At 38.1% G+C, this 27,835-nt stretch overlaps 1 protein-coding gene across 1 annotated transcript in view; it reads right to left on the bottom strand.

The window, feature by feature from the left end:
- Window positions 1-16,713: 16,713 nt before the first annotated feature.
- Window positions 16,714-27,835, bottom strand: part of ASB15 (ankyrin repeat and SOCS box containing 15) — a 30,955-nt gene continuing 19,833 nt past the window's right edge. The window contains exons 7-11 of the mRNA XM_036247177.1: window positions 27,121-27,366; window positions 24,539-24,710; window positions 21,831-22,401; window positions 21,146-21,299; window positions 16,714-17,085 (exon numbers count right to left, since the gene is read on the bottom strand). Coding sequence (XP_036103070.1) covers window positions 16,913-17,085; window positions 21,146-21,299; window positions 21,831-22,401; window positions 24,539-24,710; window positions 27,121-27,366 — 1,316 coding nt within the window. The 3' untranslated portion in view covers window positions 16,714-16,912. The remainder of the gene's footprint in view (window positions 17,086-21,145; window positions 21,300-21,830; window positions 22,402-24,538; window positions 24,711-27,120; window positions 27,367-27,835) is intronic.

Here is a 27,835-nt window from a genome sequence, read left to right as displayed (position 1 = left end):
CAGGGCTGTGACAATGCAGCGAGGAGTGAAGGCATAGGCTGTTTTAAGCATCAGACGTCAGCTAGACATTTGAACACAAAGAATGTCACATCAGTGGTGGATGGAGGTCTCAGAACCAGTGGGGATTATTCACATACTGGCCAGGGACAGATTTAGCTGAGCCTGATAGCTCATGAGGACAGGCAGAGAGTGTTTTAGATAGGGAGCAACACAGTTTTTACTCTGTATTCAAGTTACAGGAGAATACAATTTGTTTTGAAAATGACCACTGTAGCCATGAAAAGAATCATTATGATCTTAGAGGTGGAGAAATGATTACACATCATTACCCTATGAGTACTTATTCAGGTTCTCCTAAAAACATATTGTGGGTGGCATTGATGGAAACAGTTATAATTTAGAGCACTTTAGATTGTTTATTGTATTTTGTAGTTTATAACAGCACTTGAATACAATTTTTTCTAATCACAACGAGTCATGGAAGATGACTAACATTATCCTCCTTTACAGATTTTGGCAACCAAGGCTCTGAGATATTAAGAACAATTTGAAGTCAGACAGCCAGACTGTGGAAGTGGCCTTCTCCACTGCACAAAATGCCTTCCTTCTCCTCACCCACAAGTGTTAGTACACACTTAGATTTGCAAATAAAACTCCAAAAAGACAAGTAGTGATACATTGTATGATTTGTTAAGAATTGACGCTGTGCCAGCCTAGTGTTAAGCATTTTATATATTTCATCTCATCTAATTCTACAGTTCCATAAGGTAAATATTATTACCCATATTTTACTAATATTGAATTCAGAGAGGTCAAGTTGCTAGCCCAGGGGCACAGAGCTAAGACATGGTGGAGCTAGAATTTATACTCAGATTTGTGTCTGAACTGAAAATTGAATAAAAGCTAATTTGAGATTATATATATGTTCATATTCTTATGAATGTGATAAAATATATAGTTATAAGACTTCATATAAGTATCATTTTAGCACAGAGATCGATAAAAATCTGTTCACGTGTATAAACATTGAAATATACATTTATCAATACATGTATAATATATGATATTTTGTTTATATATTCAGCAGCTGGTGTATGTATAAATATATTTGGGTTGTTTGCAGGTTATTGTAAATAATGCTGCTGTGCACATTTACATGCAAGTCTGTGTGTCCATGTGTTTTTATTTCTCTTGGGCAGATAGGTATGTAATCGTGGAATTGCTAAGTTATACAACAAATTTACATTTAACTTTTTCAGAAACTGACAAACTATTTTCCCAAATGGCTGCACCAATTTACATTTCCATCAGCAATGAAGAGAGTTCCAGTTTCTCCATATCTTAATTTGCTATTGCCTCCCCCCCCCCCCAACTATGGCCATTTCAGTGGGTATGAAACGGTATCTCATTGTAGTTTTACTTTCCATTCCTCTAATAATTAATGATCTTGAGCATCATTTCATCTGTTTATTGGCTATCTTATCTCTTCTTTGGTAAAATAGTTATTCAGATCCTATGCTCATTTTTAAAATAGATTGTCTCTTATTGGGACATACATTTTTCATATATTCTGGACTTTATCAGATATTTGTAGACATTTTCTCCCATTCTGTGACTTGTCTATTGGTGTCTTTTGAAGAGTGAATGTTTTTAATTTTGATGAAGTCCAATTTATCAACTTTTTTCTCCTATTGCTTGAGCTTTTGGTGTTATAAAAAATATTTTTCTAGCTCAAGGTCAGAAAGAATTACTCCTATGTTTTCTTCTAAGAGTTTTATAGTTTTTCATTTTTATGTTTAGGTCTGTTGCCCATTTTGTCATAAAGTTTGCCTATGTTTAAGGTAAGAGTCTAAATTCGTCTTTCTACATGCAAATATTCAATTGTCTTAGCACCTTTTTTTTTGAAAAGACTATTAAATTGCTTTGGTACCTTTGTGGGAAATTGTCCGTAAATGTAAGGGTTTCTTTCAGTATGTCAAATCTGTTCTACGGTTATATCTCTATTTTTTTTTTTTTTTTATGCTGATACCACATGTTTTTAATTAGTATAGCTCTATAGTACATACTGAAATGAAAAGGGTAAGTCCTCCAACTTTCTTCTTTTACAAAAATGTTTTGGCTAAGGGGTTAATTTCCAATATATATAGAGTGATCATACAACTCAACAAAAGGAAGACAAAGAACCCAATTAAAAAATGGGCAGAGGAACTGAATAGACACATCTCCAAACAGGACATACAAATGGCCAAGAGACATATGAAGAAATGCTCAACATCACTAATCATCAGAGAGATGCAAATTAAAACAACAATGAGGTATCACCTCACACCTGTCAGAATGGCCACCATCAATAAATCATCAAACAAGTGTTGGCGAAGGTGTGGAGAAAAGGAGACTCTAGTGCACTTCTGGTGGGAATGCAGACTGATGCAGCCACTATGGAAAACAATGTGGTGTTACCTCAAAAAATTAAAAATTGAACTGCCATTTGACCCAGTGATCCCACTTCTAGGAATATACCCTAAGAAGCCTGAAACACCAATTATAAAGAATATATGTACCCCCATGTTTGTAGCAGCACTATTTACAATAGCTAAGATCTGGAAATAGCCCAATGTCCATCAGAGGACGAATGGATAAAAAAGCACTGGTACATATACACTATGGAGTACTATGCAGCGGTAAGAAAGAAAGATCTCTTATCCTTTGAGACTACATGAAGGGACCTGGAAAGTGTCATCCTAAGCAAAACAAGCCAAACACAGAAAGACAAGTATTATATGATCTCACTTATTTGTGGAATATAAGGAACATAACAGTCTGAGGAATGGGGTAGTCCTAGGGACATGGAAGTGGGGTACAGACTGACAATCCCCAGAAGAGGAGGTGGGGGGAGAGATAAACCACAGAACTTATATGCATGTATGCATGAATAATGGACATGGACAGCAAAGCTGGGGACAGGGCAGGGAGGTAGAGGGAGGGGGGAATCAGTGGGGGGGGAAAAGGAGAAACATCTGTAACAAAAATAAATTAATTAATTAAATAAAAATTTAAAAATAAAATAAAATGTTTTGGCTATTATGACCTTAACTTTATGATATACTGCCTCCAAAAATAACTATAACTCTTTTCAAGTATACTAATGGGAGAAATGATTATAAAATTAGAAATGATGAATTCATCAGATTGTTTTTGGCCTGCAACATATACTTTTGTGTAGCTTCAGTAGTAATACATCTTTTTTTAATGTGAATTGGTTTGGTTTTTGGAATCATTATAGCCAAATCTGGGGAATAAGATGAGTTATTCACCTGTATAATGATAGTTTAGGTAATGCAATGAATGCTGATTTAAACTATATAAAAACCTGTGTGTTTTGAAAAAAGAAAAGATGAGATGAAAATGATAGCAACAAGTTTATTTCTTCAACAACTGTGAATTGGCCCATATGATACGTATAAATTTAGGGGTATGTAATTATGAAAAAAAAAAATAAAATTGTATTTTACTCCTTTTTTTTCTCTTTTTCTTGTTTTTAAATTTTCTATAACACTTTAGTATTGTTTATATTTGATAATTTATTAAACATATACTACATGCTCGATTCTATTTTATTTATTTATTTTATTTTTTTCCTTTATTGATTTTTTTAGAGAGAGAAGAAGTGAGAGGGAGAGATAGAAACATCGATGAAGGAGAACATCAATTGGCTGCCTCCTGCATGCCCCCCACTGGGGATTGGGCCCACAACCTGGGCATGTGTCCTGACCGGGAATCAAACCAGCAACCTCTTGTTGCATGGGTCAACACTCAACCACTGAGCCACACCGGCCAGACTCAGATTCTATTTTAGATGCTAGAGTTAATGCAGTGAAGAAAACTAACAAAGTTCCTTCCTTCGTGGAGCTTACATTCTAGTTGGGGAGACAGACAATATATAAATGACCAAATACATACAAAACATATCAGGCAGAAGTTCCATGGAGAGAAACAGAGCAGGAGAAGAGGGAAGAAAGGAGATTGTGGGAATAATATTTCTTGTAGAGAAGATCTCTGTGATAATGTGACATTTAAGCATAGACCTAGAAAAGTAAGGGCGTGATATGTACAGATTATAATGCTACACATTTAGTATGATCATAAAATAATTACCCAGATATTCTTGGAATCACGGATTATCAGAATTCAAAGGGGCGTTCGAATACATAAATCCTCTATCATTTCTATTAGGTAGTTACCTAATGTTTGCTTGAACAATTTCAGTGAAAATTTTACATTACCAGAAAGTTATTCCATTGTTGGATGGCTTAGTCATTACAAAATTCTTATTTCTACTGTGTTGAAACTGATATCTTAAAAAATCAGCCCATGCATTTTAGTTTTCTCACTGAAACAACCCAGAATAAATAGTCTCATGTGAGTTTCTTCTTACAAATCTTGGGTGGTTCATGAATGACTGTGAAAATGACTCCCAAAGAGGAGACAGGAAAAGGTTTGCTCTGTGGCAGTATCATTGGGGAAAATGGTCTCTCGAGGACACTACCTTATCACAGTGGCCATTTAGATACTTTAGTATATATGTTAAAATCACTCTGATTATGATAATAATCACAAGTCACTGGTGATATTAGTTCACTGGATCCCCCTTTAAATATTCTCCACAAACTTGAAGTCCACTGAATGTAATTCTGCTGAATGACCAAATACCACCAGGCTAGACTTAAGTATGATGAATAATTTAGACTTCCTTGCAACCTTGTCTATATTGAGAGAAAAAAAATCAAACCATTTTCCTAGCACCACCAGCATTTTCTATTTTGGGATTTTCGAATGAGCACATTGTGTTTTGAGCAGAATTGCTTTTAGAGACAATGATGCTATAAGCCCTTTTAAAATTAGCATCTTTTGTTAAAATTTTTTTTCTATTGTGGAGAGGATTATTTTCATGGTTCCTGACTGGCAATCAGATACACACTACTTGCCAGTATCACGGCAAATTTCCCTTTTAGTGAAAACAGTTTCCTCTTTCACCCTTTATCTTCTTTGCTTTCCTCTTGAAAATGCTATAACTTGTTTATTAAGCACGTTTGCCAAGTTCCTGCTGTGTGGACAGGTACTGTGCTGGAAGGTAGAATTACACAGAGAAAAATAGAAATTGATCTGGCCCCTGCCCTCAGGAGTTCATACTCCAGGGAGAAAGGCAGACAACTGACAGCGACAGAGTGCCCTGCGGCTCCGACGACGTGCCAGCAGGGGAGGAGGAGGAGGTGAAGACGCAGCGTGCCCACCTGGGACAGTCGGAGAAGATGCAGAAGTTGATAAAGAGTTTGTACACAGAGAGAGGCCTCTGAGCAAACCACAGGAGTATATAAACGACAATCCAGGTATTATTCAGTATGGGGGTGGGGAGTACGTGGAGATAGCCAGAACAGTACCGCTGGTTCCTGTAGTGTAGCAACCAGAACGCTTTGGTAGCTTGACCGCCCCCACCTTCTCCAGCCTCTAGTATCATGTCTGGCACATGGTAGATGCATATGGATGTTTAATATATTTTTTAATGTTTCTTAACAGTCTATTTTTTGTTGTTAATCCTCATTTGAGGATATTTTTCCATTGGTTTTTAGATAGAGTAAAAGGGAGGGAGGGAAGAAGGGAGGAAGAGAGAGAGAGACAGAGACAGAGAAATGTGAGAGAGACACATTGACTGGTTGCCTTCTTCATGGCCCAGAACAGGGCCAGGGATAGAACCTGCAACCCAGGTACATGCCCTTGACCGGGAATCAAACCCACGACCCTTTGGTCCATTGGCTGATGCTCTAACCACTGAATAAAACTGGCCAGGCAGAATGTTTAACATTTTTTATTTGAGGGGCCATGTCAAGGAGTTTGGACTTGATTATCATCTACTGTTAAGTGGAAATCTCTAACATTATCCCATCGCCAGTCTTCATAGTCATAGTTTGCCTTCCTAAATGTAAGCAACTGTTAATCCTAGCAAGTGTTGGGAGAATACCAGAGACTCATCAAGAATAAAACTCATCAGCACCTCCAAAAATCAGCAGTACCAGCCCTGCCAGCAGATCTGGTGTTTCAGTAAATAGTATTTATAAGCAGCGATTGGAGATCTTTTAACTCCATTTGTACTGACTGCAGCCGAACACTCTATGGCAGGAGACTCCTACTACCTAAAGGTGAATCACTTAGTTTGTTGCTTATTCCTTTCGGTTATTAATGTTAGAAGTGTTGAGAGGCACTACTAATTGTTTATTTTCTTTAATAGTCTCCAAGTTTCAAGAAGAATTTGGTAATTTCTGAAGTTGTTCATTTTGCATAATGTTTATACAAGCATTCCTATTTATAACCACAAAACAAAGTTAAATGAATATATTATATGAATACATGTACTAAAAGTGTCATTTCTCCTGGTCCTCTGCTTTATTCTATATTACACCCTTGTCACTCACAGATTTAATGTATGTAATTTCATGATTGAAAGGACCCCAAAGGTCCAAGATTTCTAATTACATGTCATTTTACTGAGCTAAAATTCTCAAGCTTAGGATGTTTCATGAAAATACTTAGAAAACCTCTACCTGGGTGTCTCACTGGCACCTAAAACGCAACCTGCTCCAAACCAGTAACTTCATTTCCCTCTTTCTGCCTCCCCACCCTCAATCCTGGCTGCCACATTTCTGAAAAGCGTGTCCTCATCCACCCGGGAGCTGGAGCCTGTGTGTTGCCGTTGGCTCTTCCTCTCACCAACACTGTCGTGTTCACTCGCAAGCTCTCGACTCCGATTCCATGTCTGACCATTCCCCCTTGTCGCCACTGCTGTCCCCCTTTTCATCAGTGGCTGCAACACCGACTCCCCGGTGCATGGTGGCTGGACCTTTTCCCCTTCCCTCAGTAAAAAGCCTGATAACTCTTGGCAAACACAGATCTCAGCAGGTCATTCTGTGCCTTAAATGGCTTCCGTTGTGCTTCAGACAGAATCTTTAACCCTGACCCTCCAGGATCCGGACCTGCTCACTTCGCCAGCCTCAACTTGGGTCACTTCCCCAAGTCTCACACTGGGTTTCTGAACTCCCACTGGCTCTACCCCAACCCATGGCGTGCGCTCCCTGCTTTGCCTGGAATGCCTGTGCCTCTGCCCTCGGGTCTTCAGTAACACTCCGATGGGGAGACCTTTCCTGTTCCAGGGTCCAGCTTAGTTCTCCCAGCTCCCTCGAAACTCCATCCCATGGTAGCATCCACGGGGGATCGCTTGGTTTGAATTGGTTTTCACAGAAGAGGTGTTTTCTCCAAATGACAGGGCTCTGTCTGCCCATTCACTGTCCCCAGGGCCTACTATAGCTAGTGGGAGTCCAGGAATTAGGTTTTTAAAAAATATTCATTGCAATGTAGGCAGGGGTAGGTCCAGCTCTTATAGAGCCTGAAGTTTATATGGTGTCGAGGGCCTCACTGAGAATAATAACAACAACAACAATAAATTATAAATAAAAAGTTAGTTAAGAGAGACTGTTAAAACATACTAGAACCGCTATTAGCTTCTTTCTTCTAAGATCACCTTAAGCAGTTTCCAGAAATGCTTATAGAGAAGTGCTACCTAATTGAAACCTGGCTTCTCTGCCCCCACCATGCACGCCACTATTCCTGGGAACCCCAGCACACACAGGGACCTAGAAGCTTCTGCTTCACAGTCTATCTTCCTCTGAGTGTGGCCCCCAAACTAAGGAATGAGCCCAACTGGCCACTATATGTCCATATCTCCTGATGGCATTTTTGTTCCTTTCATGAATGCCTCTCTTATTTGAATTGTCCCCAATTTGCTGTTGAAGAAACAAAAAAGGTATATGCTACAGTTCAATTTGCAAAGTGGGGAAATTGGAAATTCTCTTATTCTCACAAATACGAACACGGCTCCTAATTTACACCCTCCCTCTACCCCTGCCTTTTTGTTTAGGCTTATGTAACCTCTCGCACTGTACAAACACAGGATCGCTTCCTGGGCTACATCTAACATGTTCCCACGTACACAGAAGGACTTGGGTTTTCAACATTTCTTACGATGGCTTGTCATAAGGCTGCTGAACTGGAGTAATAAATGATACCTAAGGAAGTTAAGCTTCAGACTTCACTCAGTGTGTCTGAGTTTCTCAGCTGGCTGCGGAGAGGCTCCCAGGGGAATGTCAGGCTAAGGTCAGGCTCTGGACGGACAACAACCCAGCAGGCCACAGGGATCAGATGAGAACTGGCAATACCCTTATCAAGTCTTCATTTTCAGGCTTGGCAGCCAAGCAAATCTCTCAGTTATGCCAGCTTGTGGTAGTGAGCATGAGTCAAATTTAAAATTATTAGCACTATTTATAACAATATCTTGCAATTGTATAACATTTATAATTTATAAAATGCTTTTACATGTGCCAAGCAGTCTAACATAGAAATTTGATCTCCATATAATAATTGTGTAGCCCTGACTGGGTGGCTCAGTTGGTTGGGGCTTTGTCCTATACACCAAAATGTTTCAGGTTCAATTCTTGGTCAGAGGACATACCTAGTTCTATCCCTGGGACACCTTCAGGAGGCAACCGACTGATGTCTCCTCTCTCTCTCTCTCTCTCTCTCTCTCTCTTTCTCCCTTCCTCTCTCTAAAATCAGTAAAAACATATCCTCAGGTGAGAATCAAAAAAGTACAAATAGCCCTGGCTGGTTTGGCTCAGCGGTTAGAGCGTCGGCCTGCGGTACAGAGAGACCCGGGTTCAGTTTCCGCTGAGGGCACGTACCCCAGTTGCAGTTTGTCCCCGGCCTGGTTGGGTCGTGTGGGTGGCAGCCACTCGATGTGTCCCTTTCACGTCGATGTTTCTCTCTCTCCCTCTCTTCCTCCCACTCTATCTGAACAAAAAAATGGAAAAATGTCCTCGGGTGAGGATAAGAAAAAAAGTACAAATAAGTACAAGTAAGCCACCGCTTACTCTGTGAGGCAACATGATGTAATGGACACTATTATTTCCATTTTACAAAGGACAAAATGGATTTTGAAGTCTGAGAGGTTAAAAAAAATCTCTCTAAGTATATCCATCTGGTAAGTGGTAATTAGAGTCATGTTTCATAAGTCCAATCACTTCTCATATTGAGCATTGCTACTTTGTCATTTCAAAATGTGCCAAAATGAAAGACATAAGAAAGTCCAGACATTTTGAATCGAGCATCTAATGCTTTTCTTTATGTGTAGTAGATTCCATTATCCTTTGTTGAACTAATTGAAGCACGTAAAAATGAGTTCCATGCAAGCAAATGGAAAGATAAACTGATAATATTAAAACTGTAAAGACAAAAAAGAAGTTTCCAGAAAAAAATCAGAAATGAACAACAGCTGAATTTCATCAATCAGATTTTTCATCTTATGCTGTAGATCATTAATATGGATTTCCACTCATAAAACAGGGAGGAGATTTGATATATATCATATGAAGTTCCAATAAAGAAAAGTTTACTTGAGATGTTTATTCATTTCTGCAACAAGTTTGTTGTAACCTGAGTATTGATATTACGGTTTTGTGTAGCTTTGCTCACTGTGGTGTTAGGAAGAATGATGTGGAGGGTCAGCATCCAAGATGGATCTTTTCCTGGGAGGGCTCCCCCCGTCAGGTTCAGGACAACTGTCACTGTAGAAAACCCCAGCCCCTGCAGGGGAGTGATCATTTAAAGGGCAGAAAAGCTGAGATCCTGCTATGGAGAGGGGCTAGAAAGATACCCTCAGTATCAAAGTACAGGAATATGGGGACTCGGTGTGTCCAATAATGGGACAGTCAGTGCTTGAGAGCTGGTATCCTGTTACTGAGCTTTTTCGTTTACAATTTTATCCTGAAAATCTCAGGCACTGTCTTTTCACAGAGATTCCCAGTTCCTCACTGACCTTTACTTCCACAGTCCCCCTGTGCGCTTGAGATCCCTGGCCTTTGGAACATTTTCCTTCTCTGATTGTCCCTTGGCACTCATTTCCAAATGCTGTGACCCCATGGCTCCTTGTTGTCCTTTCTACTGCACCCCAGAGAATCAGAGGTAGTTGTCAAGGTTGTTACTCAAACCCACCCCACTGGTAACATGATTCCTTGTCAATTCATGCCCTTAATAGGACAGGAAACCTTCATTTTAGCTCTCCATCTGTAGGTTTTTGTGTGTTTGTTAACAGTAATAATAATAATAATAATAATGTGGGAAAGTCACGTCACCCCCAGTATGAAAAATGTCAGTGTCACAGAGCAGGCTGCATTTGTCCGTGTTGAAGGCCAGTAGGACAGGTGAAAGCATCAAGCATTGTGTTGCCCTTGAACACCGTCTCATCGTCTGCTTTTAACGGTCTTATCAGCAGAGCCAAACTGGTAAACCATGTGCCGCCAGCCCCAGAACCAAACACTTTCCTCTGAGCCAGATGATTTCATTGTGTAGTTGGGCCACCTCAGCGAGGGCACAAACACAGCATCGCCTGTCAATGAGAGGCATACTCCTTCTATTCTTTTTTTAAGTGGTTTATTCAGATGCAACTCATATCCCCTAAAATTTACCCACTTTAAGTGTCAAGTTCAATGATTTTTTTCAGTAAATATATCAAGTTCTGCAATCATCACTACAATCCAATTTCAGAACATTTCTAGTACCCCCAAAAGATTCCCCTACACACTTACAGTCAACCTTTATCCCAAACTCCCAGCCTCAGGGGACCACTACCAGTCATTTGTGTCTGGTTTCTTTCATGAAACCTACTATTTTTGAGGTTTATCCACATTGTTGTATGGTTATGGCATATTGTGTTTATTTATTTGCCAGTTGATGGACATTTGGATTGTTTCCACGTTTTGGCTTTTATGAACAATGTCCTCCTAATCTGAACTAAAAATGTTGGAATAGAAAGAGTTCTGGATTTGGAGTCAGGAGACCCAGGTTGAGTCCTACCTAAGTTAACTGTGAGATTGGAGCTTGGTTTCCTTATCCACAGAGTGGAGGTAATTAACCCTTTTCCTGCCCTGCTCCCAAAGTAGTTGCTATAATAAAATGAGATGATATGTGTGGAATGCCTTCAAATGAAAGACATTGTTATTGAAGTAGTCTTTCCCGGATGTACTCAAGTGAGCTAGATGTTTCTCAAGATTCTTTTCACATTCATAGAGCAAATAATTAAGCTTTTGATCTATAGGAAGTATCTACCATTTTCTTCTATAGACTTAAAGGTTCTCACCATCTTTCCCTTACTAACATTTGTTATTTATAAAGGCTTTAATATGATTCTACCTCTTTTAAACTTACTTGCGTTCTAAACCTTACTTTTGGTTGTCAAATAAAAGTTTGTTTGAAGACAGGGTTTTCAGATATCCTAGAATCACTGCAGGAAGTCAGACTCAGATTTAATCAGGGCATCCTCCAACCCACAGATTCAATTTAGTCTCCTGGGTACCTCAGGTGATTGTGAAGGGCAGGCCCCTGATAAAGGGTCTGGAGTCAGAGTTGAGACCACGTCAGCGAGCTTCCAAGGAGTCAAGCCTAAGCGAATGTTACCATTGTCTAGTGAAAGGTAATTAAAGTTGTCACTTTATTGAAACACTATTAAACCAATTGGGATAACTAGATCTTTAGGGATATTCAGACATTCATAAACATAGGTTATTGACCACTGAATGTCTTGTCTGGTTATTTGACTTCCTCAAAGCGTAAGAAATAGCTTTCTTGAGAAGCCAGTGCAGACTTAGCTTCATAGGAAGAAACTGATACTGGTATCTCACACCCTCTCAATCCCAAGTAAGTATCACATTTAGCGCCCTCCACACCCTCTACCTATCCCGCACTATGGACTGCTTCCAAGAGTGTTATCTTAGATCTCACTGGAGATTCAGGATGGAAGAATTCCAAAGCAAGAGAAATGGCTGTTCCCAGTTTACTGGAATCTGAAGCACAGAATGTTAGTATTGGTCAAGTGCCTCTGGTGGAATCACTGGCCAATCCAACATTAGAACTCATCCCCTCTCATCCCCCGCCCAGTGCCTAGATTCAAATTACTAGGCTGTCTCTTTCCAAAAACAGCAAATCCCCAGGCATCTCTAGCATTCCCTGAGGTTACAAAACGTAGGCCACTGAGGTCAAATAAGTCTATTCCTTCTACACATCTTCTCCCTTGAGAAGTTCTTTCTTCCCTTTTCAACATTTGATGATCAGGGCTTTACTAAGTAAAAGCAAATGTAAGGGGTTAAGGCAAGGGATAGTTCCCTGCTGTTTTTATTCTGTGACTTTCCTCAAAGGATTTATAGATGACAGTAAGATGCCATGTACACCTCTACCATTATTTTCACATCTAAGCATGACAATCTGCAGATTTGTACCATAAGACCAAGGTTCTTGACTTTGGCGACTCTGGCACTATCACTGTCACTATGCAATGATGATGAGAGCTCGAGTTTCACATATACTTGCTCTATGTTAGATAACATGTTTCTACATTTACTTCATCTTGTTCAAATTCAAGCAGCTAATAATTGGTGGAGCCTGGTTCAAACTCATGTCTGTTTAGTTACAAAGTATATGTTCTTATCTACTGCATTATATTGCACTGCAAATATGCCATACTGCGATGCATGTATATATGTATATTGTATTTGTATAGTCATACATATATGTATTGTGTATGCAAGTGTGTATGTGTATATATATGTGTGTGTGTGTGTGTGTGTGTATGTATGTATGTATATGTTATGTTTCATTTTGTCTCATAAATAACTTGAAGTAGCTTAGAGTTTTTATATGTCCTAAATGATTTCTGATTTGGAAGGTGACAATATATGCAAGAGTGATGTGTCTTGAAACCAAAATTTGGGTAAGAATGTCTGGTAAAAGGCCACGACAAGGCTTAAGTGTGGTTCTCAGTGCCATAAAACAATCCATCTTTTTTGTAGTTTTCATGGTGTCTGACCAATCGGGACTCATTTTTCAGAAACACCTATCAAAGGGAGCGTTACCTATGAATATTTGCTGTGCAACACTTGCACAACCACTTTCACGTTTTCTGCACTGTCATCCTGTTGCCTGGAAACAAGCACTGTGACTCATGAAAATGAATGAACCATATTCTTCAGGACGCACTTGATTTTAATGTACTTATGAAATGGAAATACTATTTAAAGATCACCTACTGAAACACTAAACAAAGTACACTCAGCTGAGAGCTCAAATCTGCTTCTGTCTACCCAGGCTTTCTGTACAATACAAAATAGAATCCACAGTGACCAAAACAGCCATGATATCTTGGCAGCATGGAATGATGTCGTCAAGACACTATCACATCGATTTCACAGTGGTTAAACAGGCACCAATGTTGAATGTCTGGCTCCTCTAAAGGCTCTGAGGGATGAGCAGCTGTTGCCCTCTCTCAGATAAGGTGACATATTCTCGGAGAAACAGAGTCCTAATTAGATAGAATTAATTCCCCTTACCATCCAGCCCACCCAAAAACAAAAACACTGCTAGGAAAGCTCAAAATATGGTAAGAAATTCACCTTGGACACAGTGATTGCCTAAGTGTCATCATTTTTCTCCTGCTTTACAAACACCAAAGAACCATTTTCAAAACCTACACCATGTGTAGTGCATCCATATATTTACATTCATGTATTTCTTAAATATATTTGCATAAACTGCATTAAAGAAAATGTCAAAGAGTTAGTTTATTTGAAGTCATATGGCAAGCTTACACCTTTGTTATTATTTTTTTATTTAGTGCACTATTTACAGGTAACAATGCATTTTAGCTTCAAGTAGGAGAGCAACAGAGGAATTGTGAAATCCTATACATAAAACATTATAGTTCTAATTAAATACATTACAGTTTAATGTATATAAAAAAATATATCCTCTAGGGAATACAAAGGGTTAAAACTATAGCTCTAATTATACAGGTAATTTTTATACTTATTTATATCTCAAAGATAACTGAAGCTAAATACAATTGAAAAAATTCACAACCAGTGAGGTATTACAATTGAAAAAGTACAGTAACTCTTAAGATAAAAATAAATATAAGAAGCACATTAAAACCTAAGAAAAATAAATCTAAATAATTACATTATGATTATATAACTAGTTCAGAGATTCAAAACTATAACGATAGTTATAATGATACCACGAGGTCACTGATTATATTTGTCTGGGTCTCATATAAAATTCACTCATTCAGTATATTCAACAAATACTTTTTGAACTCTCTCTGTGCTCTAGGGAATGTATTTGGCCCTAAGAAAACACTGGAGAACCAAGCAGACATAGACACTGCCCTCACAGAGCTAGCTCACAGTCTAGTGGGGCAAGGCAGATGAGAACCTAGGCACCTATAATACAGCATGAGAATTTCTATGCTGGAGCCAATGCTAGAGGAGGCAACATCCATGCTGAGACCTGCAGGATAAGGGTGAAAAACTTGAGCCTGTTGTAAAGCAAAATTTCATGAGTTAAAAGCAGATATATTTCTTAGAGGTGCCTATCATGCTGATACAATTTTTTCAGTGTAGGGAAAACAAGCCACAAAGAGCTTTAGAAAAATGAAGGCAAGCATTATAAAGAAAAGAATGGTTAAACCTAACTAAGAAATTCCTCCAAATATGGACCTGACCCCTTGGGGTATTCATGAAAATGACTTGCAAACCAATCTTCGGTTTCCTCAAAGAGTTGGGTGGGATGATCTAATGTTTGCCGAAGCCAGGTAGCTTGTTGTCTGATCTTAGTGATGCTTGTCTCTACCTGAAGGAAGGTGTTGGTGTCATACACCTCCTTGTTCTGCCAACATGTCGTCTAAGGCAATTTGATTATCTAAGACAACTTTGATAACTGAAGAGGAGGAAGGAGATGGGAAGAGGATTCCAGAGAGAAGGAAACAAAAGTGCAAAGACCCCCAAGGTGCAAGAGAGTGTGGTCTATTCCCCAGCAATAATTCCCAAACAGAAAATCTATAATACTTGTTGGACCAGAATGAAATTTTCACCCATCAATGGGAAAATGAAGATAGTGTGACAAGTCTTTCCAAAGCTAAAATCATTCCATTTTAATAATTGAGTTTAAGGCTGCCTTATTTCCTGGCATTAAAATGGATGCTCTTTTATGAAATGACAGTGATAATAGATGATATACATATATATTTTCATTGTCTTCTCCCTCTGCCTGGGACCCACTATATATATTTATATGAATGACCCTATTTTTAAAACTAGTAAAACAAAAACAACTGATGTATAGATTTTACATTTGTCTTGGAATCACTGCTCAAAGAATAAATTTCTAAAAGGTGTTTAATAGGGCTCAAGGGGAGGGGTGAGGGAGACATCAAGAAATAAGTCTAAGGAGGAAGGCAGGGGGTTGATAATGAAAGGTCATGGAAGAGCGGTGGACTTTATCCTAAAGAGCAATGGGAATGATTTTAAGCAAGGGAGTGAAACTCCACTTATATTTGTAAAAGGGCATTCTGGGATGCTGTGTGTAGATTGCATGTTGAATGGGCAAGACAATAGGAAGGAAGGCCAGTTGGCAGCACTACAGTATCCCAGGCAAATGGAGATAATAGCTGCAGTTAGGGCGGGACCAGTGAGACAGTAGATGATTTCAAGAGTTAAACTCACCAGGATTTGGTGATCTGTTATACTGGGTAAGAAAAATGGGGTGTTCAAGGCTAATGCCCAGTCTTTTGACTTGGGAAACTGAATTGATCATTGCACTAACCATTGTGTTAGAGGATGTGCGAGAAGGAGCATTTTAGTAGAGGAAGACAGTGAGTTCATTTGGGACATGTTGAACTTGAGGCGTGTTTGTATTCATGTCCATTACGTCAATTGTCTACACAGGTCCCAAGCACATGAGAGAAAGACCTGAACTTCAGATATATATTTTGTAGTCAACAGCATACAGGTAGTAATCGAAACTGCGAACATGGATGAAATTTCCCTGAGGATGTAGCATAAGAAGAGAAGAGGGCTTAAGAAATACTACAAAAGGGTTGGCAAAGAGATGAGCAACACAGAAAGAAGCCAGAGACAAAGCCTTTGGGGAGCCAAGACAACAAGGTGTTGTGGAAACCAAGGGAAGACCTTTCCAAGGAGGGAGCAAGCAAGTGTCAGAGGCTGCAGGAGTCAGTTGAAAGGACTGAACAATACTCATTGAAATTAGCAAAAAGAACTTGTTAAGGACCTCGAGAAAGGCGTGGAGGGAGCGGAAGCCAGCCATCGTGTGTGACTCTGCAGGCAAGAAGGAGCTCTTTCATGCAGCTTGGCCATGAGAGAAGGAAGAGGAAGGGCCAGCAACTAGCTTAAGATGTGGTTTGGGAAAGTGGGTCTTTGTTTTATAAAACATAGGAGAGATTTGCTGGTGGATATTGTAGGAGCCACTTAATAGCGAGAGTTTGAAGACTTGTTGCAAGTGAAGAAAATTAATAGAAATTTAAATACAAATACTGACTTGTTTAAAAATGTCACAATGTAACCAAAAGGATGATTGCCAGAGGGGAGGGGCAGGGACGGGGTGAAAGGGGAAGGAGAACACAGTCAATGGTATTGTGATAAATTTGCATGGGGACAGATGATTACTAGAATTAGTAGGGTGATCATATTATAGGGTATAAACATGTCAAATCACTATATTATATATCTAAAACTAACATAACCAATATAATATTGTATATCAACCATACTTAAATTTTAAAAAATCACAATGTAAAGGTCTTTAAAGATGTAAAGTGTGGTGTTCTCATAAGAACACAGGATCCCGTTATAAAATTACAATGGATTTAAATACACTTAAGGATGTAAAATGATTCCAAGAAATGCTCTTACGGAATCACATTTAAAGTATTTTTAAAATCACATTTTAAAATATTATTTTTAAATTATGGCAATTTTAGCTCTTGTCCATAGAGATCATACTCTTTAAATAATATGTATTTTTGAATAGTTGGTGGTAGAGGAAGCTTCTCCATTGAGGCTGGCTGGCAGAGTCGCTGGAGTCCCATAAGTCTTCGGATTTTTAGCCGACACAAATGCTTTAATGAGCAAGGATTCTCTAAAATGAATGGGAAAAAAAAACAACAACAAGCAAAAATAAATAAATAAATAAAAACCAATGTTAGTGGATTGAACTGGAAGATACAGACTGTTTTAGAATAACATCAATAGTGTGATTTTGAAATATAGGTATACAAATGTTAGCAACTGGTGACTTTAAGTGAAATTCAAATTGTAATTAAGGTTTCCAGACAGACCATTCCTCAATGTAAGCTCCAGGCAGACAGACATTGAGTCTGTCTCTGTCAGGAAGACACCTGGTTCATAGGGAGTGTTCAACTAGGGTATGTTGAATGAATGAATGGACTTGATTTAAGAGAGCTCACATCTCCTCCTACTCGTTTTTTTTTTTTGGAATTGAGTATTACAGAGATATATTTCTCAACTTTCTCTCTCGTCTACCAATCTTTCTGATGAATTATTATCTAGAAAGCATCTGATGCAAATGATTCTATATGTCCATCATTCTTAGATTTGTTTCAGTGTCTGACACCTAAACATTCATATTTAAAAATATCTACTAAGGTTAAATATCAGAGTTAGTCTTTATTTTCAACTCTTACTTTACCAATATTGCAGTTGCAGTAATGATACATTCTCGCAGCAATAGGAGCTAGTGAAAGGGCAGCATAGCACAGGGGCTCAGCTGTAGGCTCTGGACTGGCCAGCCTGGATTAAAATGCTGGCTCTGCACTTAGTATTTGAGTGACCTTGAACTAGATACTTAATCCCTGTGAACTCAGTATTCTCATCTGTGAAATGTGGATAAGAATGGGACCTACCTCTTAGGGTTGTTTGAAGATCAAACAAATAAATTCATGTAAAACATTAAAAAAGTAGTTGGTACCTTGTAACCATTCAATAATGTGAACTATCACTCAATTCAAAAATAAAAGACATCACATTTCTATTATATGTGAGATGATAAACATTCAAATTATTATTTTTTAAATGAAAACAATGCTTTTCAAGAACTATTGAGGGAAAATAATTGTTATCAAAATACGCAGGATAAACCCATCTTTTTTTTTTTTTTTTTTTTTTAATTACCATTTTATTTTCTTCCCTGACAAATATACTGCCTTTTGTATACCTGGAGGAATGCTGACATCCAGTGGTTATCCATACTCATAGCAATAAACTGAGTTACATTCTGGTTGCAATAATGTATGACAGAAACAACCAAAAACCTACCTTCCTCTTATTTTTACTTGGATTGCCTTTCTAAAGTAATAAGAATTGGTCATTCTTTTTCAGTATAAACACATTAAAAATTAATTACCAATTAGAAGCAAAATCTGTTCTCTGACAGAAAGCACAGTGGTGCTGGAGAAAGAGTGTGTTTTTAAATGAAACAAAGGGATCAACTCCTTGCTTTGTTGTTGTCTACAACTTTGGAAAATTAATTTGTCTAAGCTTTAGGGTTTTTGCCTTTACAATCTCCAAAATATTTTAACTTTTTATTATAAAATAAAATATAGATAGAGCAACTGAATAAATGTATATTTTCTTAAGTTATTATAAGTGATCATTAGGTCAGCATCTTTACCTCCCAGGTCATAAATAGAAGACTCCAGCCATTCCAAAATTTCTTCCACAATCCATCTCAAGCTTCATTTATTTCTTCCCAATAAGGAAGTACTATTCTGACATTTACAGTAACCACTTCCTTTAGAGTTTCATCATCTCAGTGTGTTATACCTATACCATAGTATTGACCATATATTTATGTATATGTATATATGACCATACATATATATATATGTTTGACATGTCTATTTCTATTTTTTTTATTATATTAAATGTATATGAGATTTGACTGTGGTACTTTCCTGTTGCTTATTTTCATGGGAATTTAGTTTTCCTAAATTTCTGGAAGGAACTAAATTCAAGATAGCTCTTTTAAGTTAACAGAGCTTCCTATTCTGTTGTCTTCTTGCAATGATCCAAAACATGGTGTCTTGCCCCCTGAAGTTTCTTGGTTTTGTTTGCCACCCCACTTATGTGCAGTCTCTCTTATCTCTCTCCTGCTTCATTTCTGATGTTACCCCCAATGTGGGCCTCAGTTCAGAAGGGGAGGCCTGACAGCCCAGTTTCATTAATTCATAAGGTCCAAACTGTTTTATAATTTCTCTTAGCCTTAGTTTTTTATTGATAAAAATTAGCATGATAACACCCAACTCTACAAGTTGCGAAGATTTCATGACATACTTTATATATACATTTCATACTTCACATAAATTTACCATGTAATAAAAATAATATAAAACACTAATATTGTAGTTTTTTAGATAGCTAAATTTATCAAGTGTTTTTAATGTTCTAGAGTATGCTAAGCACCTTATGTGCATCATCTCTTTAAATTCCCATATGAAGTAACTGCTACTGTAGCCCCATTTTGCAGTGGGAAATCTTGGCATAAAAAGGGTAACTTTCTCAAATTCACATTAGTATGCTATCTTGTTCCTTTTTTTTTTTTTTTCCCAGAAAATAAAAAATTCCCCCTTTTTCAATGAAACAAGAATGATACAGTAAATTGTTGTTCGTTTCCATGAAAATATCAGCCCTGACTGACGTATACAACCCAGCAATCCTACTCCTAGACAAGGCCAGAATTTCACCCCGTCCCATTTATAGCCTCACAGTACTGCATTATTCATCAGATTCTCTAAGATTCCAGTTTTAGTTCCCACAAAGTCGCTTCTATTGTAGAACTCATTCAAGGGGAAGCCACTTGAGGAAAATCCAAGCTTACCTCCAAATCTGCATTGGGTTGAACTATCAATCTTTCTAGCCAGTTTCCATCCTTCCCACAAAATTTAGATAAATTAATTTAATGTAGGAGACTCTGATTGAAACTAAATATTTAAATAAAAAACACTTTATTACTCATATTTCTTTTTATAGAACTTTATACCTAACAAATTTGGTATGTAAATTGGCTCAACATTTAAGTTTCATCTTATTGACTGATAAATATAGTCTACCTAATTTACCTAAAATGTTCCTGATCCTAAAGAATTGGTTGTTGAGGTTTGTTATGCCATTCATGGATGACTTAGGTTTACTAAGAATGCCAGAATATATAAATGTAATGTAAAGTTCTATGATGTTTCTTTAGGCTCCATGAAAATGATGTCCAAGTAGGTTTTGAAGTTTATTTTTCCAAACTCATATTTTGAAAGAGAAAACCTCTCCAATATACAATTTTTCTAGTTTCTATATGTATTTGAAGTAGTTTTAGATGCAATTTTATTGAAACATTTGTAATATGATTCACGTTTATGATTATAATTAACTTTAACCTAGAGAATACAAAGTTGCTTGCCTGTAATACAAACTTTTGATGGTAGGAATTTGTCAGTAAAGACCAGAGAGAGAGAGAGAGAGCATATCAAAAGGAAAATTCTAATTTATATCATTTATTCATTTATTCAATATTTATTGACTATTTACCACTTACTAGGAATTATGCTAAACTTTGAGATTACAAAAATAAACAAAACTGATCCTGCCCATATGGAGGTTATAGTCTATATACTTTATTATATTATAGAAGTTAACTTTTAAAAATGAGTTCTAGCCCTGGCCGGTTGCTCAGTGGTTAGAGCATCAGCCTGCGGTCTGGAGAGACTGGGGTTCGGTTCCCGCTAAGGGTGCGTACCTCAGTTGCAGTTTGTCCCCGGCCCTGTCTTCTTTCCTGGATGGGTCATGTGGGTGGCGACCACTCAATGTGTCCCTTTCAGGTCGATGTTTCTCTCTCTCCCTCCCTCCCACTCTATCTGAACAAAATATCGAAAAATGTCCTCAGGTGAGCATTAAAAAAAAAAGAGAGTTCTAGTTAGAATGTTAATATACTTATAATAGTACCCATTACACAATTAATTATACAACCAAGAAAAAAATTAGTATCTTAAATCAGTGGAAGTATTTAGGGTGATTTTCAAAAACATTATTCTGAAAATAAAATAGCATTGAAAAAGTATTAAAGATAACATTAAGAAATTTCCCCATAGGCATTTTTCATAAAAAAATTTTGTAGTCGAACCTTGTTTTACCTAGTTTTTGACGAATTTCTGGCCATTCTCTCTGTACTTCCAGTGCAGACTTCAGCTTAGCACACAGAGGGATGTAATCCACGTAATCTATTAATATACGAACAACGTTGCCTACCAGGTGTTTCATCCAAGGAACTGTAATAAACTCACAGAACTGAGAGAATTGATAAAATTTAATTTAGTAATACTTTGAATATACCACATACATAAACTTTCAATTTTGTTATGAAAATCACTATCTTTGTCTTTTTACAGGAAATAAGAGGTACCTCCTTATAATGAACAATAAAAGAAAAATAAATCATTTGCTTATTTCTGTGAAACTGTGGGTCGTGGAGTTACATGCATGGCTCTAATGCGCTGGTAGTCAGTATGACACGGAAGAATCATGCTTCTTTTCATGGGTCTTCTTTCCGTGCTTTTAGCCCCAACTTCCACTGAATAAGCATAAGCTATTAACTACGTACATTTCAACATTCTTCTACATTCAGTTTCCAATTCAAGAAAAATAAACACCATCTTTGGTGCCCAGTTTTACTCCTATATTGCCATATTATCGCCAACAAAAATTCAAGAGTGAGAAAAATATAAAAGTTAGAGTTGATTTTTCTTTTCTGGTTACATTTCTAAATGAGTCGAAGTTAGGGTGATGACCCAATGTGCAAAATGAAAGGCTGTAACTCACCGGGTTATCCTTTATTACACAAGATGTCCATCCTGGCAGCACCTCTTCCTCTATCTCTGCCCACACAAATGAATTCCCAAAGATGTCTCCGTGCATGCACTCAAAGCACAGCTCCACTTGATAGCCATTATTCAGCAACAGCCTCAGCATTACCTCGTCGTTTAGGGCATACTGAATGGCACTGGGGAAACGAGTGTCATTCACGTGCATAAAATAACAATTGACATTAGCTCCATGGGAGAGAAGCAGCCGGACAATTTCGTGATTATTGGCCCTCACTGCCACAAGCAGACAGTTGAGGGGATCTAAGTTGGGATCTGCACCTGCATTCAGAAGAACTTCTGTGCAATGGATATCATTATTAGAAACGGCAAAATACAGCGCAGTCTTCCTCTTGTCGTCATAGCTCTCAGAAATGTGCTCAGCAAGTAGAGTATTGACATCAAAACCACTTTCAATGAGCAATTCTAAGCACTGTACATTTTGCCCATCTGCTGCTGAGTGAATTGGTGTTAGCCCACTTTTCCAGATTGCATTTTTGGATGTTACTGGGATAAGATATTTCAGTGCACTAAAAAATAAAATAAAAAAATATATCCACATGGCATGCAGACAATCAAGAAATTAATTGAACCAGTTTCCTCATTAGACAAATGCAGTTGTTTAGTTTTCTTTACTTTTGCTAGATAACCTTATACAAAGACATTTAACCTTTGTCCATTGACTCACTACTATTTAGTTTAGTGTAATTTAGTTTAGTTTTTATTTAGCTTCCTGTTCTAAATATTCCTGGGGATCATGCTAGATCATATGTTTGGTCCTAGAATTTTGGCTACTCAGGAACCCTCTCCATCTTCCAATTCTTCTCTGAACAATATAAAATTTATTAGCAACCAATGCTATTTAATGAAAAATGTAAAAGAAAAGTAACCCCATCTGATGCAATAGAAAAATGTTTCATAATCTTGACTATTATAATCATAGAGTCACAGGAACTTAAAGCTGGAAGTGATCTTGAACATCGCTTAGTGCAAGCTCCTCTTTTAACAGAAGAACAATATGAAGTCTGGAGAAGTGAAATGACTTGTGCAAGGTCACACAGATGTGGAGTAAGGGTTAGAATTTAGACTTCTTGAATTCTCATTCATTACTCCTCTTCCACTGCTTTCTGAGATATCCATGCTTTAACATTGGCTGTGTATATTCTATCTACTTCAATATAACTAGAAATTAAATTATTAGCCATAAAAAGAGTTATTATTTCATCAACCTTATATGAGTCTAATTAAGATAACTAACCACTGCTTATGTTTCTAAGAACTTGTGATAGCTGTAAATTTCACACTTGACTGACCAACTAGTCACCTGTGAGAGCCACCAGCAAGGATAACTTGATCTCTTGTGCCTAATTCAGAGCTATCATGTGTGAATTTATGAACACTGGGAACAAATCCAGGTAAACTTTAACAACATGTCACTTAGCGTCAATAATGTCATTGGCCACTTGGCTAATGTGGCCACTGAAGGTGAGAAAGCCTACGTATTTTAACTTATTAAATATATTTAATTGCCTAAAACTAACTTCTCATGGAAGGTAATTTAATATAATGATTATAGACTTCTACTGACGTGTCAATTGTGACACTTTTGTGATTTAAAAATCTAGCCAACCATTTTTTTTAAATAAAGAAATCTATACTTATAATGACACTTTTCTGCTCAGTAATATATTTGACATTATACGACATATAATATTCATACATGTTGCTAAGTAATTAGAGTAATATTGATAGTATTTTCACAAATTTTAATTCTTTGCAAAGGGCAAATTTTTACCAATTCTATAGCCTTTTAAAAACACACTTAAAAAACAGAAAGACATATTTGGGTGGCTTGTGAAGAAATCTCATGTGTAACTTCCTTCTAAAAGAGAAATTTTATTATATGCCCGGCCAGTGTGGCTCAACGGATTGATTGAGTGTCGTCCTATAGACTGAGAGGTCTGGGTTCGATTCCCGGTCAGAGCACATACCTGGGTTGTGGGCTCGATCCCTAGTAGGGGGTGTGCAAGAGGCAGCCGATTGATGTATCTCTCTCACATGGATGTTTCTCTCCCTTCCCTTCTCTCTAAAAAAAAAATCAGTAAAAACATAAAAAAATAATAAGAGAGAAACCTCATTATAAAAATAGTATACATTTAGTGTGGAAATTTTATAAAGTACAAAAATATATTATGATGTGTTTTGGTGTGGGCCTCTTTGAGGATGGGTGAAAAAGGTGAAGGAATTAAGAAATACAAATGGTTAGTTATAAAAATAGTCATGTGATGTGAAGTACAACATAGAGACTATAGTCAATAATATTATAATTATTTGTAATGTCAGATGGGTACTAGACTTATTGGGGTGAGCACTTCATAAGGTATATAAGTGTCTAAATACTATGATGTACAGCTCAAACAAATACAGTGTTGTATGTCAATCATAATTGAAAAGTTTTTAAAAATTTTTTAAAAGTAAAAAATACAAAAAGAAGGGGAAAAGTCAAACAAAATGTTTAGAAGAACAAAACTTTTGAACATTTTGCCCTTTTTTTTTTTTTTTTTTTTTGATTTAGGGGGTTATTACATAGAGAGAATTGTGATTATACTGTATAAGCAATTTTGTGTTTTTTAACTTAAACTATCCATCCTATGATTTCTCACTCACAGGTAATGTCCCTCGTAGGCAGCTCGGTGTATAGGAAGATGCCCTGCTCTGTTAGGCACATTTCCACTTCCTCCATATTCCAGCAGGAGAGAAATGCAGTCAGGATTGCCCCCTCCTGCTGCCTCAAACAGCACTGAGGCCCCATCATCCGCCAAAGCGAACACGTCACCCCCTGGCAGTGTGAACACACGGCATGGTGATAACTGGGTGGATTGTCAAGACAGGATTCGTAAAAATAGCTGTTGTTTTCCGTCTTGGTTCGGACTTAAAATTAAAACTATAGAGTTAAGAAGTCTAAATACATCCATGTTCTCAATATTTTTTTTTTTTATCCTCACCCGAGGACGTTTTTCCATTTTTTGTTCAGCTAGAGCGGGAGGGAGAGAGAGGAAGAGAGAGAGAGAGAGAAACATCGACGTGAAGGGACACATCGAGTGGCTGCCACCCGCACGACCAACCAGGGCCGGGGACAAACTGCAACCGAGGTACGTGCCCTTAGCGGGAACCGAACCCGGGTCTCTCTGTACCGAAGGCGGACGCTCCAACCGCTGAGCCAAACCGGCCAGGGCTCAATATTTTTAATAAACAATTATGCAGCATGTTTCATTTTATTAGTAAATCTTTGCATTACTAGAACATCAGAGAAATAAGTCAATTTCAAAAACAGACAAATGCTCCCGGGAAAAGACAACAGTTAACACTCTATTTCAACAAATGCCTATCGACTGCACTCTATGTGTAAACACTGTGTGACTCAACAGAAGATCCTAAAACGAATAAATCTATTTTAAGAAACTCAGAGAGGAAACGAAACAAAAATCATCAAACACAAACTGTGGCATTCATGTGACATCAGAACTAGCAGCCTCAATGTAGGGTGGAAAGGTCTGTGTTTGAATTATGATTCAGCGTATGTCATAGACTTATTTAATAATTAAATAAAGCTTCACTTTGGGGGCCTCAAAAATGTTAGTCTTGCCCTGGCCGGTTTGGCTTAGCAGTTAGAGCGTCGGCCTGTGGTTCGGAGAGACCCGGGTTCGGTTCCCGCTGGGGGCATGTGCCTTGGTTTCAGTTTGTCCCCAGCCCTGGTTGGGTCGTGTGGGTGGCAGCCACTAGATGTGTCGCTTTCATGTCGATGTTTCTCTCTCTCTCTCCCTCTCCCTCTATCTGAACAAAATATCGAAAAATGTCCTCGGGTGAGGATAAACAAACAAAAAAAAAAATGTTAGTCTTTTCCCCATAGTCAACCCTTAGGGATCATGTTATCCTAGCCTTTGTTTACAGATCAGATGTTTAAGTGCAAATGTTCAGTTATAAGAATAGTCATGGGGCCCTGGCTGGTTTGGCTCAGCGGTTAGAGTGTCGGCCTGCGGTCCAGAGAGACCTGGGGGTTCGGTTCCCGCTAAGGGCACGTACCTCGGTTGCAGTTTGTCCCCGGCCCTGGTTGGTCGTGCGGGTGGCAGCCACTCGATGTGTCCCTTCACCTCGATGTTTCTCTCTCCCTTCCTCTCTCTCCCTCCCACTCTATCTGTACAAAAAATGGAAAAATGTCCTCGGGTGAGGATAAAATAAAAAAAAGAATAGTCATGGGTATAAAGCACAGCATAGGGAATATAGTCAATAATAGTACAATAGGAACACACAATGAGTAGGTGGCAGAACTAGTTTCAGAATTTGGTTTCTTAATTCTTAATAAAGCACTCGAAGGTTTCAAAAGAGGGGCAACATCACAATCTGTTGGGCAGAACTAGGGAAGGCGTAGGGAGGAGGTGTCTCAAGAAATTGGTTTTGAATTATGTTGGGCAGAATCCCAGACGAAGGCAAAGGCCTGACGCAAACACAGACAGTGAGATGTGAGGTGTGCTTGGGAGTAGGAGGGAGCTGGAAATCGCGAGGGATACACCTGCTAAAACAATTCAGGAGGATGCCGAGGTGACCTGAGCATGATTCACTTGGCAGTGGGAGCCACTGAGGATTTTTTTTTTTTTTTTTTTTTTTACTAATATACACTATTGTAGCTGTCCTTAGGCAGAGGAGCTGAGTTCAGTACGAGTAGACACTCTCTGATGGGGAGACTGGAAACCTGGAGAACAGAGGAACGATTGCTTTGGTCCGGAGAAGATGTGAGGGACCCGAACAGGGTGCAAACCAGAGGGACGGCCAAGGAGGACAGATGAGTGGGACACTGTAGCATTCAGCACCTGGCTGGATTTGGAAAAGAAGGTGCTGGAAGAAGTAGAGATAAATGTAAGCTTTCAGTCTTGGATGACAGACATTTTAAAATCAAAAGTGTGAAAGAAGCGGAATTCAGTTTAAAAAAGGAGTGTGATACGCTGTGAGCCATCTATATGAAAATTGGGCTGTTTTTAGAGAAAGATGGACATGCAGATTTGCAGGTAACTGTGAATAGGGTTTAACTGAGTTGTGGAATAAGGGGCTATTGAGAAGGTTATCAAGAGCTGGGTATCAAAGTCTGATGCCCAGTTATATTCAGGAGAGGAAGAGGACTCAGGAAGGAATGGAGAAAAGGAAATTGGAGAGGCAGGAGAAAAGTCAGGGACACACAATTTCTTTTAACATACCTTTGTGGATTAGGTGTTCCAGCACATCACAGTGACCATACTCAGCAGCAACACCTAACGGTGTGACTCCAAAGCCATCTCTTAGGTGGACACTGCCACCGTGTTTCAGTAGCAGAGCTATGAGGTCTTTGCGGCCTTGTTTGGCTGCTTCATGCATTGCTGACCATCGCTTGACACAGGGCTGGTCAAGGCTGGCATTGTGTTTGAGCAGAGCCGACACCATGTCATAGGAGCCCTTTTTTACAGCTTGAAGAGATTTAAAAAAGAAAACAATTGACAGTAGGCATATTAACATGAATATCTTAGATGGTATTAAACAAGTTACTAATTTTAACATCAAAAGAGATGTTAGCTACTCCCTTCTACAAGATAATATGGTATTTTTCATACCCCTTCCATTTCTTATATCCAAATTTATATTGTGGAGTATAAATAAGCATGTAAGATAATACTGCCACTTCTTTAAGACTCTGAGCTGAGGAGGTTCAAGAGTTTCTTGAGAAACAGTGCACATTGCTAAGATAAGATGCTGTGTATAATCTTTCTGAACTTTAATTTCTTCATTAACAAAACAAAAATAATATCCACTGTTGGGTTGTATAGGTTAAACAATATAGGTAAAATGTTTAATATATACTAGGAGCTCAGTAAATGATAGCTATTATTATTAACAATATCATGTCATTATTTTTAGGAGCCTGGAGTCACATGTATA

Source organism: Molossus molossus, unplaced genomic scaffold, assembly GCF_014108415.1.
Source record: "Molossus molossus isolate mMolMol1 unplaced genomic scaffold, mMolMol1.p scaffold_m16_p_7, whole genome shotgun sequence".
NCBI classification, from domain to species: Eukaryota; Metazoa; Chordata; class Mammalia; order Chiroptera; family Molossidae; genus Molossus; species Molossus molossus.
Note: the sequence above shows the minus strand (reverse complement) of the source record. Positions and strands in the feature narration are given on the sequence as shown.